This window comes from Convolutriloba macropyga, chromosome 9 (assembly GCF_964194025.1).
Source record: "Convolutriloba macropyga chromosome 9, txConMacr16.3, whole genome shotgun sequence".
In the NCBI taxonomy this organism is placed as follows: domain Eukaryota; kingdom Metazoa; phylum Xenacoelomorpha; order Acoela; family Convolutidae; genus Convolutriloba; species Convolutriloba macropyga.
Window position 1 is genome coordinate 7,936,526 of NC_134476.1, and position 17,347 is coordinate 7,953,872.

Sequence of the window (17,347 nt, forward strand, 5' to 3'; positions counted from 1 at the left end):
CTAAACAAGAATGTTTTTAACTGACAAAACCAAAGAACTGATAACGAATCAACCAAATTTTCGGATCGTAGCTTAACGATTGCAGTAGTCACTCGCTATGATATTTTATCTGCTTAAATTTCTCGCAAAAAAATTCCAATGTTTATCTTTTATTGACTTCTTAGACAGCAAATGTTTTATATTTATTTAACTCTTTCACAGAGAGAAAAAAGAGGAGCTCTAACCAAAACCCTTGGACTTGCAGTTGCTAGCCTTGTAGTCGGTGTCCCACCTTGGCTGAGGGTTCACTTTGCACCTGTAGGTGGGGTACCACTTACTGGGTTTTCAAACTGTTGTGCGAAAGCCCCATAAATTTCTTGGTATCGCTCGAATTCAACTTGCATTGCCGCAGGAGGCCCGTGTTTTAACAACACGCATTCAATTTCAACACCATCGATCAACAGATTAGTTTTTTCATCAATCTCTAATTTCAATCGATCATTTATTTGAAAGCTCTTGAGCCAACGCCCATCAAATAACCCAATTTTTAACAACTGACAACCTGCTGTCAGGAAAACAAAATCGATTTTCATTGGCATTTCTGAAATCGTTAGGTCAGTGAAAACAGATCAATCCAGAAATTTAAAAAATAACGGAGAAAATGGTCAAAAACGTTCGAGTCAACATTCATTTAATTGAGAGTCAATTGCAATCCAACGAAGAAAGCGAAAAGACAAAAAAACATCAACTTCATGCACAATTACTAACAATTTCAATCAAACTCTACAGCCAAAAGAATTGCTTTGCGACTATCATTATCAAAAAGATCAAGCTCTGAGAATAAGAAAAACAAAGTCAAACAAAGTAACACTACGGAAGTTTCACACTGCACCTTTGAGGAAACAAAAATTAATAAAATCCATTCATCGGCTCCATATTTTCAGCACTTGATATGGAAGCAGTTGTCGTGTAGCTGGACTCCTCATTGCCTTCCGAGAACTCAATATACTCAACTTCTAGGTCTTCTACTCGTTGCCTTAAGCCATCTATTTTTTCACGTAGCTGTTTTATTTCTTGCCACAGTTGCTCAATTTCAGACAAAGGACTTTCAAGAAACCTGGTTTCAATCGCAGTACCACTTTCTAAACCAAGAAAACTCTGTCTGAACACAATTTTTGTTTGTTGCAGCATATCAGCCGTTCAACTGAAAACATTTTTGATTTCCAAAAAAGTTTATATCGAAAAGAAAAAAAATTATAAAAATTTCTAAAAAGTTTCTTAAAAAGCACAACATGTAATAAAAGATGACAGCTCAAAAAAACTTTCACCTCGTGTCCTACCGCAGTACATTCACGCCTAAGTCCACCATCGCCATCAATCTTCAAGAAGTTATGGGTTTTCTAATTTCAACTAATTATAACTGCTAATTTCTACTTCATCTTAAGTTATAGGTCTAAAAATTGGAAGCGGACAGAAACACCCGCTAACTTTCGTCAATTTTAATTTTATTGAAATTTTACAATAACGGTCAAAGCGGAAAAGATCCGCTTAGTGGAAATTCGAAGCGGGCAGAAACACCCGCTAACGTTCGTCAATTTTAATTTTGATATTTTACAATAACGGTCGAAGCGGAAAAGATCCGCTCAGTGGAAATTCGAAGCGGGCAGAAACACCCGCTAACGTTCGTCAATTTTACTTTTATTGAAATTTTACAATAACGGTCGAAGCGGAAAAAATCCGCTTAGTGGAAATTCGAAGCGGACAGAAACACCCGCTAACTTTCGTCAATTTTAGTTTTATTGAAATTTTACAAATACGGTCGAAGCGGAAAAGATCCGCTTAGTGGAAATTCGAAGCGGGCAGAAACACCCGCTAACGTTCGTCAATTTTAATTTTGAAATTTTACAATAACGGTCGAAGCGGAAAAGATCCGCTCAGTGGAAATTCGAAGCGGGCAGAAACACCCGCTAACGTTTGTCAATTTCAACTTTATTGAAATTTTACAATAACGGTCGAAGCGGAAAAGATCCGCTTAGTCGAAATTCGAAGCGGGCAGAAACACCCGCTAACGTTCGTCAATTTTAATTTTATTGAAAATTTACAATAACGGTCGAAGCGGAAAAGATCCGCTTAGTGGAAATTCGAAGCGGGCAGAAACACCCGCTAACGTTCGTCAATTTTAATTTTGAAATTTTACAATAATGGTCGAAGCGGAAAAGATCCGCTCAGTGGAAATTCGAAGCGGGCAGAAACACCCGCAAACGTTTGTCAATTGCAACTTTATTGAAATTTTACAATAACGGTCGAAGCGGAAAAGATCCGCTTAGTGGAAATTCGAAGCGGGCAGAAACACCCGCTAACGTTCGTCAATTTTAATTTTGAAATTTTACAATAACGGTCGAAGCGGAAAAGATCCGCTCAGTGGAAATTCGAAGCGGGCAGAAACACCCGCTAACGTTCGTCAATTTTAATTTTATTGAAAATTTACAATAACGGTCGAAGCGGAAAAAATCCGCTTAGTGGAAATTCGAAGCGGGCAGAAACACCCGCTAACGTTCGTCAATTTTAATTTTATTGAAAATTTACAATAACGGTCAAAGCGGAAAAGATCCGCTTAGTGGAAATTCGAAGCGAGCAGAAACACCCGCTAACGTTCGTCAATTTTACTTTTATTGAAATTTTACAATAACGGTCGAAGCGGAAAAAATCCGCTTAGTGGAAATTCGAAGCGGACAGAAACACCCGCTAACGTTCGTCAATTTTAATTTTGAAATTTTACAATAACGGTCGAAGTGGAAAAGATCCGCTCAGTGGAAATTCGAAACGGGCGGAAACACCCGCTAACGTTTGTCAATTTCAACTTTATTGAAATTTTACAATAACGGTCGAAGCGGAAAAGATCCGCTTAGTCGAAATTCGAAGCGGGCAGAAACACCCGCTAACGTTCGTCAATTTTAATTTTATTGAAATTTTACAATAACGGTTGAAGCGGAAGATCCGGTTAGTCGAAATTCGAAGCGGGCAGAAACACCCGCTAACGTTCGTCAATTTTAATTTTATTGAAATTTTACAATACCGGTCGAAGCGGAAAAGATCCGCTTAGTGAAAATTCGAAGCGGGCAGAAACACCCGTTAACGTTCGTCAATTTTAATTTTCTACTACTACTATTACTACTACCGTGGCCGGTCAATTGGCCGACATACAAATTAGACGACACACCTTTTAGCCGACACTTGAGCAAATATAACAACTCGAACACCGCAATTCACGATAATTACCCGCGCATTAAGCGGTAAATGTAGCACTCTTTAGTTGTGAAACAAACATTAATCGGCTTTTACTGCTAGCTAACATAGCCATGCCTCCGTGGCCCGTGGGACTTGATATGAATCTATCACAACCGAACAAATTATGACGGCCGAACGTATTTAAGTCGACGCTTCTAATAACACAACTTTAATTATACAGTTCCGATTTTGGTCATTTTCACGTCGTCTTGATGAAAGCTGCCAGCTAATTGGCGTGTCTTCTTACTTGTGTGTCGCCTAATACACCTAGCACCTACAACTACTAATGTAATCAATTTTTTTGTCAAAATCGGTCAAATGTAAATTGAATCAAATTGCAATAGTGCAAGTACAAATAGTCAAAGAAAGCAATCAAATTGCAATAGTACAAATAAATCAAAGTAATAAAAAAAAACAAAGGTACAAGTAGTCAAAGAAAGCAATCAAATTTAAGCTAATTCAATTGATTTTCTCGCATGACTTTGTTGATTGCGCAAGCAAGCTCCTTTCTTCCCTTCTCGTTTAGATGGACGCCGTCAGGTAAAAAAGACCTTTGTGCACTTCTTTGTGCAGCTTGAAAAAAGGCAAGTTTGACTGGCTTAGTTGCGCGTTGAAACGTTGGATGTTAAAGTGAGTGCAGTTCCGCCTGAGTACAGTGCACACGATCACTCTTGGACGGTTCGCCAAATTTCTGATGGCACTGTATAAGGCCCGTATTTTCTCCAATACATCAGTTGGATCTTCGCCCGGTCCATTGCGCGCAGCCAGATTGTTACCACCTAGAGCCAGGATAACATCCAGCAACAAGGTAGACGGCCAAGGTATCCAGCAACACAAAAAACTGATTAACTCCCCCCCCCCCCGATAAGGAATAGGCAACACAGTTCTGAACACATATGCTGTCGAAGTTAGAATCGCCGACTATCGCGGTATGGACCTCTTCTTCATCAACAAAATTATTATAAATAAATTCAGTTGTGGTGCCATCGATGTTGTCCTTCACAAGCCGTCCGTGCTGTTGATGGTTAGCAAACAGCGGTTTTAGCCTTTTCTTAGGCGGGGCTGAGTTGTTGTTCCCATGGAGGTTACCCAGTCGACTGCGATCCATTTCAACTGAAAGCGAAACAAATATTTACAAAGCTCAATAACATAGCAGCAGCAAACCACCAATAGTATAATAGTACAGATATAGTATTAAGCGCTTATTGGGTACTGGCATATAGCCTATCGAATTCGCCTTGACGAGAGCTTTCCAACGATATAACTTTTGTATGGGTCCCATCGAAACCGAGCGATGGGCCGCGCCAGGCCCCTGTGCCGCCATCGCGACCCTGTGCCGCCATCGCAACACATCGGTCCCCTGTGTATCGCAACACGCCATCGCGACCCTGTGTCGATCCTGTATCCGAACGATCCGTCTTTGCAGTGAAATCGTACAACGACCTATTGGAACTAATGAAATTAATTCCGGCTTGCTGTCTGAGCTTTTGGAACTTTCGTATGCATTGCGCAATTTCAAATGCTCTATTCTTGGCAGTTCAGTGAGCGGATGCAGGTGATGCCGTCTCCACCAGTGTTGACTAACAATTAGCATGTCACGTTACCTGTGAGGCAACACACCAAACGAAATTTTCATACCCTGCTTTATGGTGAACATCTATGAAGTGAGCATTTCAAAACTTGAAATTTAAAAAGTATATCATTGGAAAGCTGAATTCATATAGAATCTAAATAAATAAACGGGATTTCAAAAATCGAACGGGAACACATTTAAAAAAAGGTTTGCAGTTGGGGGGGGGCTGGAGGTTATGGGACCCATGGGCCTGGTATGCATCCGAAAAAGGCTTATATCTCGAAAACTACTGAACCAAATTTAAAAAATGAATATGTGTTGGAATCAGCATGAACTGGGGCATCAACCTGGCGTTAAAAAAGTTAAAAAAGTAAAGGAATAAAAACTCAATTTTTGACAATTTGGCTAAATTTTGCCTTTTTTCAGCAAAGTTTGGAAAATTGGAAAATAAGGCAATGAAATTAAACCGAAGCTTTTCAACCAATATACATTCGTAAAGAGGATTAAATGGGCAAGAAAATGACATAATATACTTTCAAATACGTCGGGTAACAAAAAAGTTATTAAACTAAACAACTTTGAAAATTCGAAAATTTTGCGAAAATCGACCCTGATTTCGGTCTCTACATTGCTCTCGCATTCTCTTGTTTGGCAATACTTTAAAAAGATAATAACATGGTTGTTGGAAGCGTGAAATCTAGTTTACCATGATACCAAAAACTTGTATGCTTTGTCTTGATAAAATGGGAAATTTAGTCAAAGTAACTCAAAATTGTCAAATTTTTGGCCCCTAAATCGCTAATTATTGAAAATTTTGAAATCAAATAAACAAAGTGGAAACAAGATCTATATATATTCTGAAAGTACACTAACAGGGCAACAAAATGAGCTATTATAGACTTTCTAAATCGTCTTCTTCAAAAAGTTATTAACAGACGTTTTTCATGAAGTTCGACTTTTTCTTCACCTAATTCGACGGTTCTTTAAAATTTTGTGAACAAATCAAAATATTGGCATTTAGTTCTACACAAACTCATAAAGTATGTTAACACGGCAATAAAATGAGCTATTATAGACTTTCTAAATCGTCTTCCTCAAAAAGTTATTAACAGACGTTTTTCATGAAGTTCGACTTTTTCTTCACCTAATTCGACGGTTCTTTAAAATTTTGTGAACAAATCAAAATATTGGCATTTACTTCTACACAAACTCAAAGAGTACGTTAACACGGCAACAAAATGAGCTATTATAGACTTTCTAAATCGTCTTCCTCAAAAAGTTATTAACAGACGTTTTTCATGAAGTTCGACTTTTTCTTCACCTAATTCGACGGTTCTTTAAATTTTTGTGAACAAATCAAAATATTGGCATTTACTTCTACACAAACTCAAAGAGTACGTTAACACGGCAACAAAATTAGCTATTATAGACTTTCTAAATCGTCCTCTTCAAACAGTTATTAACAGACGTTTTTCATGAAGTTCGACATTTTCTTCACCAAATTCGACGGTTCATTAAAATTTTGTGAACAAATCAAAATATGAGCATTTACTTCTACATAAATTCATTGGGTACGTTATCACGGGAACAAAATGGGCTAACAACTGACAGAGACGTTCTAACTCGTCTTCTTCAGAAAGTTATTAACAGACGTTTTTCATGAAGTTCGACTATTTCTTCACCTAATTAGACGGTTCATTCAAATTTTGTGAACAAATCAAAATATGGGCAATTACTTCTACACAAACTCATAAAGTACGTTATCACGGCAACAAAAAAGTCTAACATAGACCTTCTAACTCGTTTTCCTAAACAAGTTTTTAACAGACGTTTTTCATGAAGTTCGACTATTTCTTCAGTTAATAATACGGTTCATTAAAATTTTGTGAATAAATCAAAATTTAGGCAATTGCTTGTACACAAACTCATGAATTACGTTACCAGTGCAACAAAATGGGCTAACATAGATCTTCTAATTCGTCTTTTTCAAAACGTTATTTGAAGACGTTTTCATGAAGTTCGACATTTTCTCCAACTAATTCGATGATTAATTAATATTTTGTGAACAAATCAACATGTGGGCATTTAATTCTACACAAATTGATTTTGTACGTTATCACGGCAACAAAATGGGCTAAAAGCTAACATAGACTTTCAAACTCGTCTTCTTTAAAAAGTTATTAACACACGTTTTTCATGAATTTCGACTTTTTCTTCACCTAACTCGACGGTTCATTAAAAATTTTTGAACAAATCAAAATATTGGCATTTACTTCTCCACAAACTCATAGAATACGTTAACACGGCAACAAAATGAGCTATTATAGACTTTCAAACTCGTCTTCTTTAAAAAGTTATTAACACACGTTTTTCATGAATTTCGACTTTTTCTTCACCTAATTCGACGGTTCTTTAAAATTTTGTGAACAAATCAAAATATGAGCATACACTTCTACACAAATTCATTGGGTACGTTATCACGGGAACAAAATGGGCAAACAACTGACAGAGACGTTTTAACTCGTCTTCTTCAAAAAGTTATCAACAGACGTTTTTCATGAAGTTCGACTATTTCTTCACCTAATTAGACGGTTCATTCAAATTTTGTGAACAAATCAAAATATGGGCAATTACTTCTACACAAACTCAAACAGTAAATTATCACGGCAACAAAAAAGTCTAACATAGACCTTCTAACTCGTTTTCCTAAACAAGTTTTTAACAGACGTTTTTCATGAAGTTCGACTATTTCTTCAGTTAATTATACGGTTCATTAAAATTTTGTGAACAAATCAAAATTTAGGCAATTGCTTGTACACAAACTCATGAAGTACGTTACCAGTGCAACAAAATGGGCTAACATAGATCTTCTAATTCGTCTTTTTCAAAACGTTATTTGAAGACGTTTTTCATGAAGTTCGACATTTTCTCCAACTAATTCGATGATTAATTATTATTTTGTGAACAAATCAACATGTGGGCATTTAATTCTACACAAATTGATTTTTTACGTTATCACGGCAACAAAATGGGCTAAAAGCTAACATAGACTTTCAAACTCGTCTTCTTCAAAAAGTTATTAACACACGTTTTTCATGAATTTCGACTTTTTCTTCACCTAACTCGACGGTTTATTAAAAATTTTTCAACAAATCAAAATATTGGCATTTACTTCTACACAAACTCATAGAGTACGTTAACACGGCAACAAAATGAGCTATTATAGACTTTCTAAATCGTCTTCCTCAAAAAGTTATTAACAGACGTTTTTCATGAAGTTCGACTTTTTCTTCACCTAAATCGACGGTTCTTTAAAATTTTGTGAACAAATCAAAATATGAGCATTTACTTCTACACAAATTCATTGGGTACGTTATCACGGGAACAAAATGGGCTAACAACTGACAGAGACGTTCTAACTCGTCTTCTTCAAAAAGTTATTAACAGACGTTTTTCATGAAGTTCGACTATTTCTTCACCTAATTAGACGGTTCCTTCAAATTTTGTGAACAAATCAAAATATGGGCAATTACTTCTACACAAACTCATAAAGTATGTTACCAGTGCAACCAAATGGGCTAACATAGGCCTTCTAACTCGTTTTCCTAAACAGGTTTTTAACAGACGTTTTTCATGAAGTTCGACTATTTCTTCAGTTAATTATACGGTTCATTAAAATTTTGTGAACAAATCAAAATTTAGGCAATTGCTTGTACACAAACTCATGAAGTACGTTACCAGTGCAACAAAATGGGCTAACATAGATCTTCTAATTCGTCTTTTTCAAAACGTTATTTGAAGACGTTTTTCATGAAGTTCGACATTTTCTCCAACTAATTCGATGATTAATTAATATTTTGTGAACAAATCAACATGTGGGGATTTAATTCTACACAAATTGATTTTTTACGTTATCACGGCAACAAAATGGTCTAAAAGCTAACATAGACTTTCAAACTCGTCTTCTTCAAAAAGTTATTAACACACGTTTTTCATGAATTTCGACTTTTTCTTCACCTAACTCGACGGTTCATTAAAAATTTTTGAACAAATCAAAATATTGGCATTTACTTCTACACAAACTCATAGAGTACGTTAACACGGCAACAAAATGAGCTATTATAGACTTTCTAAATCGTCTTCCTCAAAAAGTTATTAACAGACGTTTTTCATGAAGTTCGACTTTTTCTTCACCTAATTCGACGGTTCTTTAAAATTTTGTGAACAAATCAAAATATTGGCATTTACTTCTACACAAACTCAAAGAGTACGTTAACACGGCAACAAAATTAGCTATTATAGACTTTCTAAATCGTCCTCTTCAAACAGTTATTAACAGACGTTTTTCATGAAGTTCGACATTTTCTTCACCAAATTCGACGGTTCATTAAAATTTTGTGAACAAATCAAAATATGAGCATTTACTTCTACATAAATTAATTGGGTACGTTATCACGGGAACAAAATGGGCTAACAACTGACAGAGACGTTCTAACTACATGCCATTAACCTGCAAAAGTCTCTTCTACTGCAGAAAGAAGAACAAAAATAAGCCAAACCAAAAAAACTAACAAAAAAGGCTTCATTGTCATCTGTATCCTCCTCCTCTTCATTCTGTGTTGAAGACGTAGATCGAATTTTTATTTTTGCAGCACAAATTTCTGTAATTTTTTTCCGTGCGGAGCCTGGATAAGATTTACACCCGTTGAAAAGAAGGAAATAAGTGGACAAAACAGTGTAATTGTAGTGTATTTCTAAGAGTGTAATTTATTAAAAATAGCGGTGTATTTCTAAGATTGTAATCACTTCAAAATTACACTTTTCACTCTTTTCCCCACTAAAAATTGAACAAAAGAGTGTAATTTTTAAGAGTGTAAAAAGAGTGTAATTTTCTAAAAATTACACTCTGACACTCTTTTCCCTGCTATTTAAGAGTGGAAAACGCTTTACACCCTAATCTCGCTTATTAACGGTGTATTAGGGGTGGACACCTCGGCCCGGGTATATTCATTTCTTAAAAACTTGTTTGCAGTATCAAAATCATCTAAGGAAAAACCAATTCTGAAAATATTGCTAATGAAAACGAAACCTAACTGTTGAGAAAAAAATTTTGTTTATCATACCCCTTAGTTCATATTTCTCACTCAATTGATGAACTTAGACAGCTTTCCACAAGAAACGTCGTGGTCTTCAGTTAATCAAAATTTCCTCTTGAGGGGACCGGCATTTGCTATCAGCTGGACTCCTCGTTTCTGATCAGATTCATCGGACTTTAGATGAGTCTCTGATCGGAACGCTGCTTTATTGTTGCCTCTTGGCAGAGCCAACATCCCTCAAAGAAAAAAAAACAAAAAAACTGAAAAAAAATGCACTGGAAATCAAACCTTCCAGACCGAATTGACCTCTGATCAGACTGAACCCACACCATGGTCCAGACTATAAAGACTGTGATCAGACCTTCCAGACCGAATTAACCTCTGATCAGACCGAACCCAGACCATTGTCTAGATTATAAAGACTGTGATCAGACCGTCCAGACAGAATTGACCTCTGATCAGACCGAAATCAGACCATGGTCCAGACTATTGTGCGCTCGAACCGCTTTCCAGACCCTGTAATTTCGGTCTGGGAACACAGGGGTGTGCGCTCGATTGCGTCTGATCATAGCTCAATTTGGGTCTGGACCAAAACCTGGGGTGTTCGCTCAAAATTGTCCTGATCAGACCATTTCGAGCGCGCAGCTGACACTTTGGCCCTTTTGCGCTCGAATTTACGGGGTAAATTTGGGCAATTCCGATTTTTAGCGGTGAAACCTCGAGCAAGGAGACTGATCGCATGTGTATTCAAGCGCAGGTGTGTCTAATCAGCAGCGCAGGTCTCTTCCCGCGCACAAAAACTGTCAAGTGCTCAGGGACGAATTCAAACGCAATTCGAGTGCGCAGAAAATGTCGAGCGCGGTTGAGTATGATCAGAAGCACTTTCGGTCTAGGATCAGGACGATCTTGATTGCAGACCTCAGCCTGGGTAGTATTAAAAGGTCATATACGATGTGCTGGAAATCATACAAAATCATAAAAAAAATTGAAAGCCAAAAATATTGAAAATTTTGTCGATAATCATACTAAACCATATATGATTTCTTTATTTTCTTACTGGGATCAGCCTAAGAAATGAAGTACGTACAGTATAAAATCATATATGATCTTATTATGAAATCAACAAAACTTCAACTCGAGTATGGTCGATTGCGGTCTTTTTACAAGTCGACGAAATGACATTTTGGGCTTATTAGCAGACATTTTCCTTCATTATTTCCCGTGGATGCTCAAAAAACAAAAAGAAGCACAACCAAAAAGGGCGTGCAACAGGCAACCTAATTTTTTCTCGCCGAACACAATTGAATTTTTGACAAAGAATTAAGAAATATTGCGTTTTTATGATAAATCAATTGTGACTCAATTAGAATATATTTACAAATTTGTTTGATTGACCGAAAATAGGCGGCTTAGTTCTGAGCTTCTATACCATTGTCATATTGCAGTAGCCATTAGCTCATAATTGTTTTCCTCAGAAAGCGAATTTTTAATTTGCAAAATTTTGAATGTAGCATTTCAATGTTGATTAGATTTTACACCCCTGGTATAGGCTTAACATTCTGATTAGATTTTCGTGCCCTGAACAATACAGAATATGTGGCGTTTTTAGACAAGGGCAGGTCTGGACTCTCGCACAAACTGGAAGACTTCTACTCGGCAGCAGAGCTGGCTGTTAAGACGGACAGAGCCCTTGTCGATTTTAGCCCAGCAATCAGAGCTGATCACATGCGCAATAAGTACAACGAAATGGTTGTAACTAATGCAACGCCGAGTGTAAGATATTTTCACGGATGGAGTTGGAACAACTTATTGACCACTTCTAAGATCCTGTATCAACTCCATTTTAATAACGTAAGTTAAACAGAATCTTTCTTGTTCCAAGCACACCACATTGATGAGCCGGTTTCAGAAAAACCCACAAAAAACCCTCTTAATTTTAGATAGGAAATGAACACCCGCGGAAATAAACCCCAATTGACTTTCAACGAGTTGCACATTTAGCGAGTTTGGTCATGCCTTTGCGAGCCATGGCCATGCCTTAGCGGCCTGCGGAACTTGATAAGAAATTATCACAACCGAACAAATTATCTGGATCATAATTCAAGTTTAAAATGGGTTTGTTTCCATGGGGGTTTGTTTCCTATCTAAATTTTCAACGGGAGCTTATTCCTTAAACCCATGATGAGCTTTTGCATTTAGGGTTATAAGTAGCCAGTTAAAAAACGCCTGCTTGATACACCCGAGAAAAATATTTTGCGGCAAAAATTGTTCTTTCTTAGATTTAAAATCTGCTTTCTTTCTGTATTTTGGCTGATGTAGTTTTACTTGTTTTGTTAACAATGAAAAACTGCATAAATGTGTTAGTTTTTAGGTCATTCATCAGTTCGTTTTTTGCGTTAAATTTGATTGAATTAGAAATCATAATTGCATTTTTGTTTTTTTTGCAAAATTATGTGTTGATTTGATGAAATTGCTTTTTGTCTTCAAAAATTACGCTAGCTTGATTTCTTTTCTCGAACTTTTTTTTGCTAAATCCAGGTTTTGTCCATAAATGGAAGCACAGGTGTTAACATCAGTCCGTATTTGAGAATGACTATATGTATCCTTAAGAGTCCATTACCCTGTTTTATATTTAAAAGTGTCCTGTCACTGCTTCATTTTCAGACAATTTAGCATAATTGTGGAGAAAATATTATATGCAAACACACATTGCCAATCCTCCTTGTTTGCCTAAAAGATTGAATTGGGCTCTGATTTTTGATGGACTGATCAAACGCAAAAAAAGCAAATATGTAGTAAAAATTTTAACAAGTTCTGGAATAATTAATTGCAGTTCTGCAAATTTCAATTGGGTGGTGTCTAATGGGTATCCAAAAGCAATCAGAGGAAAAAATCTGATATTTTTCTGAATATCGTTTTAATGTATTTTTAAATTTTTGAACTCTCAAAACAATCGAATTGATGTCACTTGACAGAAATATTAAAAAACCCAGACCTATTTGACCCCGTATTAGACTTTGTTCAGACTTTCGCTCATTTGCATGACTGTCCAGAATCTGATTTCAATCCAAGTACCCGTACCTAACCTTCAGAGATCATCAGTACTGAATCAGAACAATTTCAGAGAAAAATAGGTTTTCAGTACTGAATCAGAGATAATTCAGAACAAATTCTGAATTTCTCTGATTCAGAGAAAAATTCAGAATCAACTTTCTCTGAAAATCTCTGAATCAGAGCAAAATCAGAATAACAATTTCTGAATCAACTCTGATTCAGAACAAAAATCAGAAATTTTTCAAAGCAGCAAAACAAACAAAATTGGTCAAAAAACTGGCTCCCAAATAGGTCTTTGCAACAATAGCAGTGATAAAAGTAGGCATCTTGAGTTTTTTTGCACTTTTTAGAATATAAAAATTAACTATGATTCTGATCATTTTTTACAACATCTGCTGTATATCTGAGCACCTGGTTCTATGATGCAATTAGAGACTCTATGCTCGCCAAGATTATACAAAGATTTTGATCAGAGTGTGTTTGCTTTGAGAGAAAAAACTGTCATTATAGAAAAATATTTTGCAACTTTCTCTACAATCACTTATATAAAAAGTTTTATATAAAAATCTGTTATTATAAAATATTTGATTTTCTTGATTTTTATGTAACTAAACCGTATGGCCGCTTCGTACTTAATCCGCAAAAACGCAAAAAAGACACATATGAGAATAAAAGTTGTCATTATTTAAATTGTTTGCATTTGCAACAGAATTTTTCAACTTTTTAAAACAATTTTAATATGACTGTATACTCGTCACAAAATGTAAACCTTTTCGACAATATAAATAAATATATCCACAAAATTTTGACTGAATTCTTTAGTCGAAAGTGGAATACGAATCGTAAAATACGGGGAAAAAATCTTTGTCACACAATTCCGCAAAACTCAATTTTTTTTTTGAAATTTGATTCTTCGGATCTTAGACTTATTATGCAGTATCCAAAGAGTGATAGCCGTAGAAGAACTTGAGAAAATTCCTACCCAAACAAACAACGAAGTTTTTTTACACTTCCAAATTTACACAAAAAAAGTCTAGTTCCTGACATTCATTCATAAGAGGTAAAAATTGATGAAAGCGAAGTAAAACCAACGGAAACCGACAATTCTTGCGTTAGATCAGGCGAAATTCTTAAGACGGGTAATCTAGCTTTTTTTTTCATCAAACTAATTTCTTAAACTGAGTAACAATTGTTCTGTTCTTTTCAGGGAACAAAACTGAAATGCAAACTTCGGGTTGTGTCAAAACAGACGTTCTATCAGGCGGTTGAAAAAGATGACCGCATGACAAGTGTTTTTAGCATAGAATACGGTGAGTATACGCTTAATCAAAAACTGTCCTTATATAGAATCAAGATTGCCCACCATCAAATCGTCGCGTTAGCCCGGAACCCCAACTTGACGAAAGTGGACCAATTGGCGAAGAGAATAACCTTTTCAAATTTCCTAACCTCAAGTGCCGATTACGTTAAAAACCAGTGTCTTCAACGTGCTAAAGAAAGGGCCAAAAAATACGAGCGGAACCCTTGTTTGGTTAACCGATTTGTCGTCTTACATCTTCGCGGTACAGACCGGCCCTGCGCTTTGAACCGGATAACCCCTGAAAAAATTGTTTCGAGAATTATTGAATTGGGCGTGAACAGAACAACAGACGTCATTTACATAATGACCGATTTGACCTCGAAAAGTGTTCATTTTACAGAACTGAAAAAACATTTCAAAAACTATTACATGTTTCAAGCGAGCGATATGGAGTTATTTGATCATTCAAAGTTTGCAAAGAAAGCTGCGTTTTTATTATACGCAACAGAATTGCAACTGCAAGAAATTGCGGACGGAATCGTAGAGACATACAAAGGTCATAAAATGGTGAACTATCAAAAAATCTTGGGCTATTTGGCTCCGAAAGGTTGCTAGTATATTACAAGCCACGACGCTAATTATTTGATCTGATTAAGCCCGATAATCTCTGTTTCATTTTATAATTTATTTGATAATAATCAAAATATCTGATCATATTAATTATTTCTGGTTTCTATATTGTTTTAATTTAAATTTCATGGCAATTGTAAAAAATTAAACATTTCACTATGAGATACTAATTTTTACTTGTATTGGTCTCACAACATTATTTCATGTTTATATTTTGACTATCTCAAAATAGAGAACGAAAGCACAAAAAACTAGTCTTTCCACAAAAGGCAGAAACTTGGCTCATTTTCCAGCATAGACCTTGATCAAGATGGGATCACAAAATCCAAATTTATTAAGTGGCACGTCATACAAAGCTCCGAAATCACACTTAAATTAAGCCCAAATTCCTCATCTCTTCCAAAATCTATTTGATATGTGTGGGACTTGTCTATAAAATGAGTCTAATGTAGAAAGTATAGAGAGAGAGAGCCGTATGTCGATAAAAGAAATCAACCGCTGTTTTTCTTTGTTTCTTCAAGAAGTGGACCAATGCGACCACTCGATTGTCAGATTGTCAGATGAATAATACCAGATAAAACAGATCCGATATTTATGGTTGTGTGGATTTCTATTGAAAAACGTAGAATTTGTTAAAAACTTTTGTCATTCAGATTCAAATCTTTGCAAGCACTTTGATTGGTCGATTTTAAAATCATCACATAGGAGATAGCTTTTTGAGGCCAATGAGAGGAACAACCTCACTACAGCCCCCCAAAGATAAGGAAAGAACGACAACTTGTAAATTCGCCCAGTTTTTTGCAACAACTCAATTAAAGTTATAACCATATGGTTAAATATACTTGAAACAAAAAATACTTCAAACCATTCAAGCAAAATAATAAACATCAATCAATTCTCTTAAAGAATCCAATTGTTCCCATTTTCTTCCAATTGTTTCTTTCCTAAAAACCAAAAAATTAACTTTTAAAAGCTCCTACGTTATTATTCAAAGGAATTTTTCATGTGAGAGCAAGAAATCCTTCAACGTTTTTTTAAAAGCGTTTTCATTTCTTGCCAAGCGCAACCATTGTGATAACTTGTTCCACTTTTGTACGCATTGACGAACAATTGAACTCAATCCAAAGTTGGTTTTGACCTTTTGTCTAATTTTGAATTGTTTTGTTTGATTGTTTTGATGAAGACTCAGATACCCAGGAACATTTTCAGAATTTTCTGGTGTGGTTATATCAGAATGAAATTCAATTTAGGACGTTTTTAATATCATTAGCTCAGCTGATAGGATCTTTGTCTGTATTGGCAGACATCTTGCTTTGTCATAATTTTTTCGCAGAAAAAAACAATTATACCCCAATTAAACTGTCGATTAAGGCGTTTTACAGATAAACTTTGCAGATAAATTTATTTGCAGGGTTTTTTTGCCAATAAATTAAAAAAAAATTGCCGAAAGCAATAAGTATGAAAGAACAAGTGAATTTAAGAGAAGAATACGCGCTTTTGGGGGAATTTGATGTCTTATTGGGCATATTGATCTTATAGCATGAGCCATCTTTTTTAAGGTTTTATTGAGCTGCTCATCGAAATAAAGGTTCTCGTCAATTATTTGAATACAAAGGTATCTGTTTTCGTGTTCCGGAACTTCTTTATTATAAAAAAATAGACCCAAAACCAGAAATTTTGCGCGAGAAAAAGATTAAATCGGTTTCGTTTGTATTCAAAATTAATTTGTTCATCTCTACATACTCTTCTGTTTTTTTGCAAAATTTTTCTGACTTTTCTCTTCCTTGTAAGCTACTTTCCTTTCCGCAACAAACAACACTTGTGTCATCTGCGAATTGAATTATATTCTCCCTTGTGTTTATAATAGATGAAAAGTCGTTCATATATAAAAAAAAATGAGTGGTCCTAAAACACTTCCTTGTTGCACACCATGATTCACAGTTTCACAATCAAAGAATATGCCATTAAGTTTTGAACATGCCATTAGGTTCAGAGAATTAAGCAGTCAGTCATCTAATGTACATTTGCAGTTTCGTTAAGTTTGAGCCGTTTTTTCACCTCGAATATTTGTTACAAAATCGAGACATATCGGTGCACGGTCTCTCAATTTTTTATTCCAGCCAAAAACCTCTATTTTTTCATCCATGAAAAATGTTGCTTAAGTTCCACAGCCGTTTGGCAATCCTAATTAAACAAAAAAATTTGCAACCGAAAAAAGGAAAGGTACGTTCAAACTATAAAAGTGATTCATACCATTTTATTAAATGCCTATTAGTTTGTTTCGAGACACTTTTGAAATAGATCACCAGGGTGTATAAAATTCTATTTTCATCAATTACTCATGCATCGTCTAATTGACAATTTCCGAAACCTGTAATAGTTCCCAAAACAAATGGACACAATGGTTACGAACGGATACAATAACGT

At 35.6% G+C, this 17,347-nt stretch overlaps 1 protein-coding gene across 1 annotated transcript in view; it reads left to right on the top strand.

Moving 5' to 3' along the window:
- LOC142346010 (uncharacterized) overlaps window positions 1-15,026 on the top strand; it is a 43,895-nt gene extending 28,869 nt beyond the window's left edge. Inside the window, exons 3-4 of the mRNA XM_075398489.1 lie at window positions 11,546-11,787; window positions 14,198-15,026. Of these exons, the coding sequence (XP_075254604.1) occupies window positions 11,662-11,787; window positions 14,198-14,905 (834 nt within the window). The 5' untranslated portion in view covers window positions 11,546-11,661 and the 3' untranslated portion in view covers window positions 14,906-15,026. The remainder of the gene's footprint in view (window positions 1-11,545; window positions 11,788-14,197) is intronic.
- The last annotated feature ends 2,321 nt before the right edge of the window (window positions 15,027-17,347 follow it).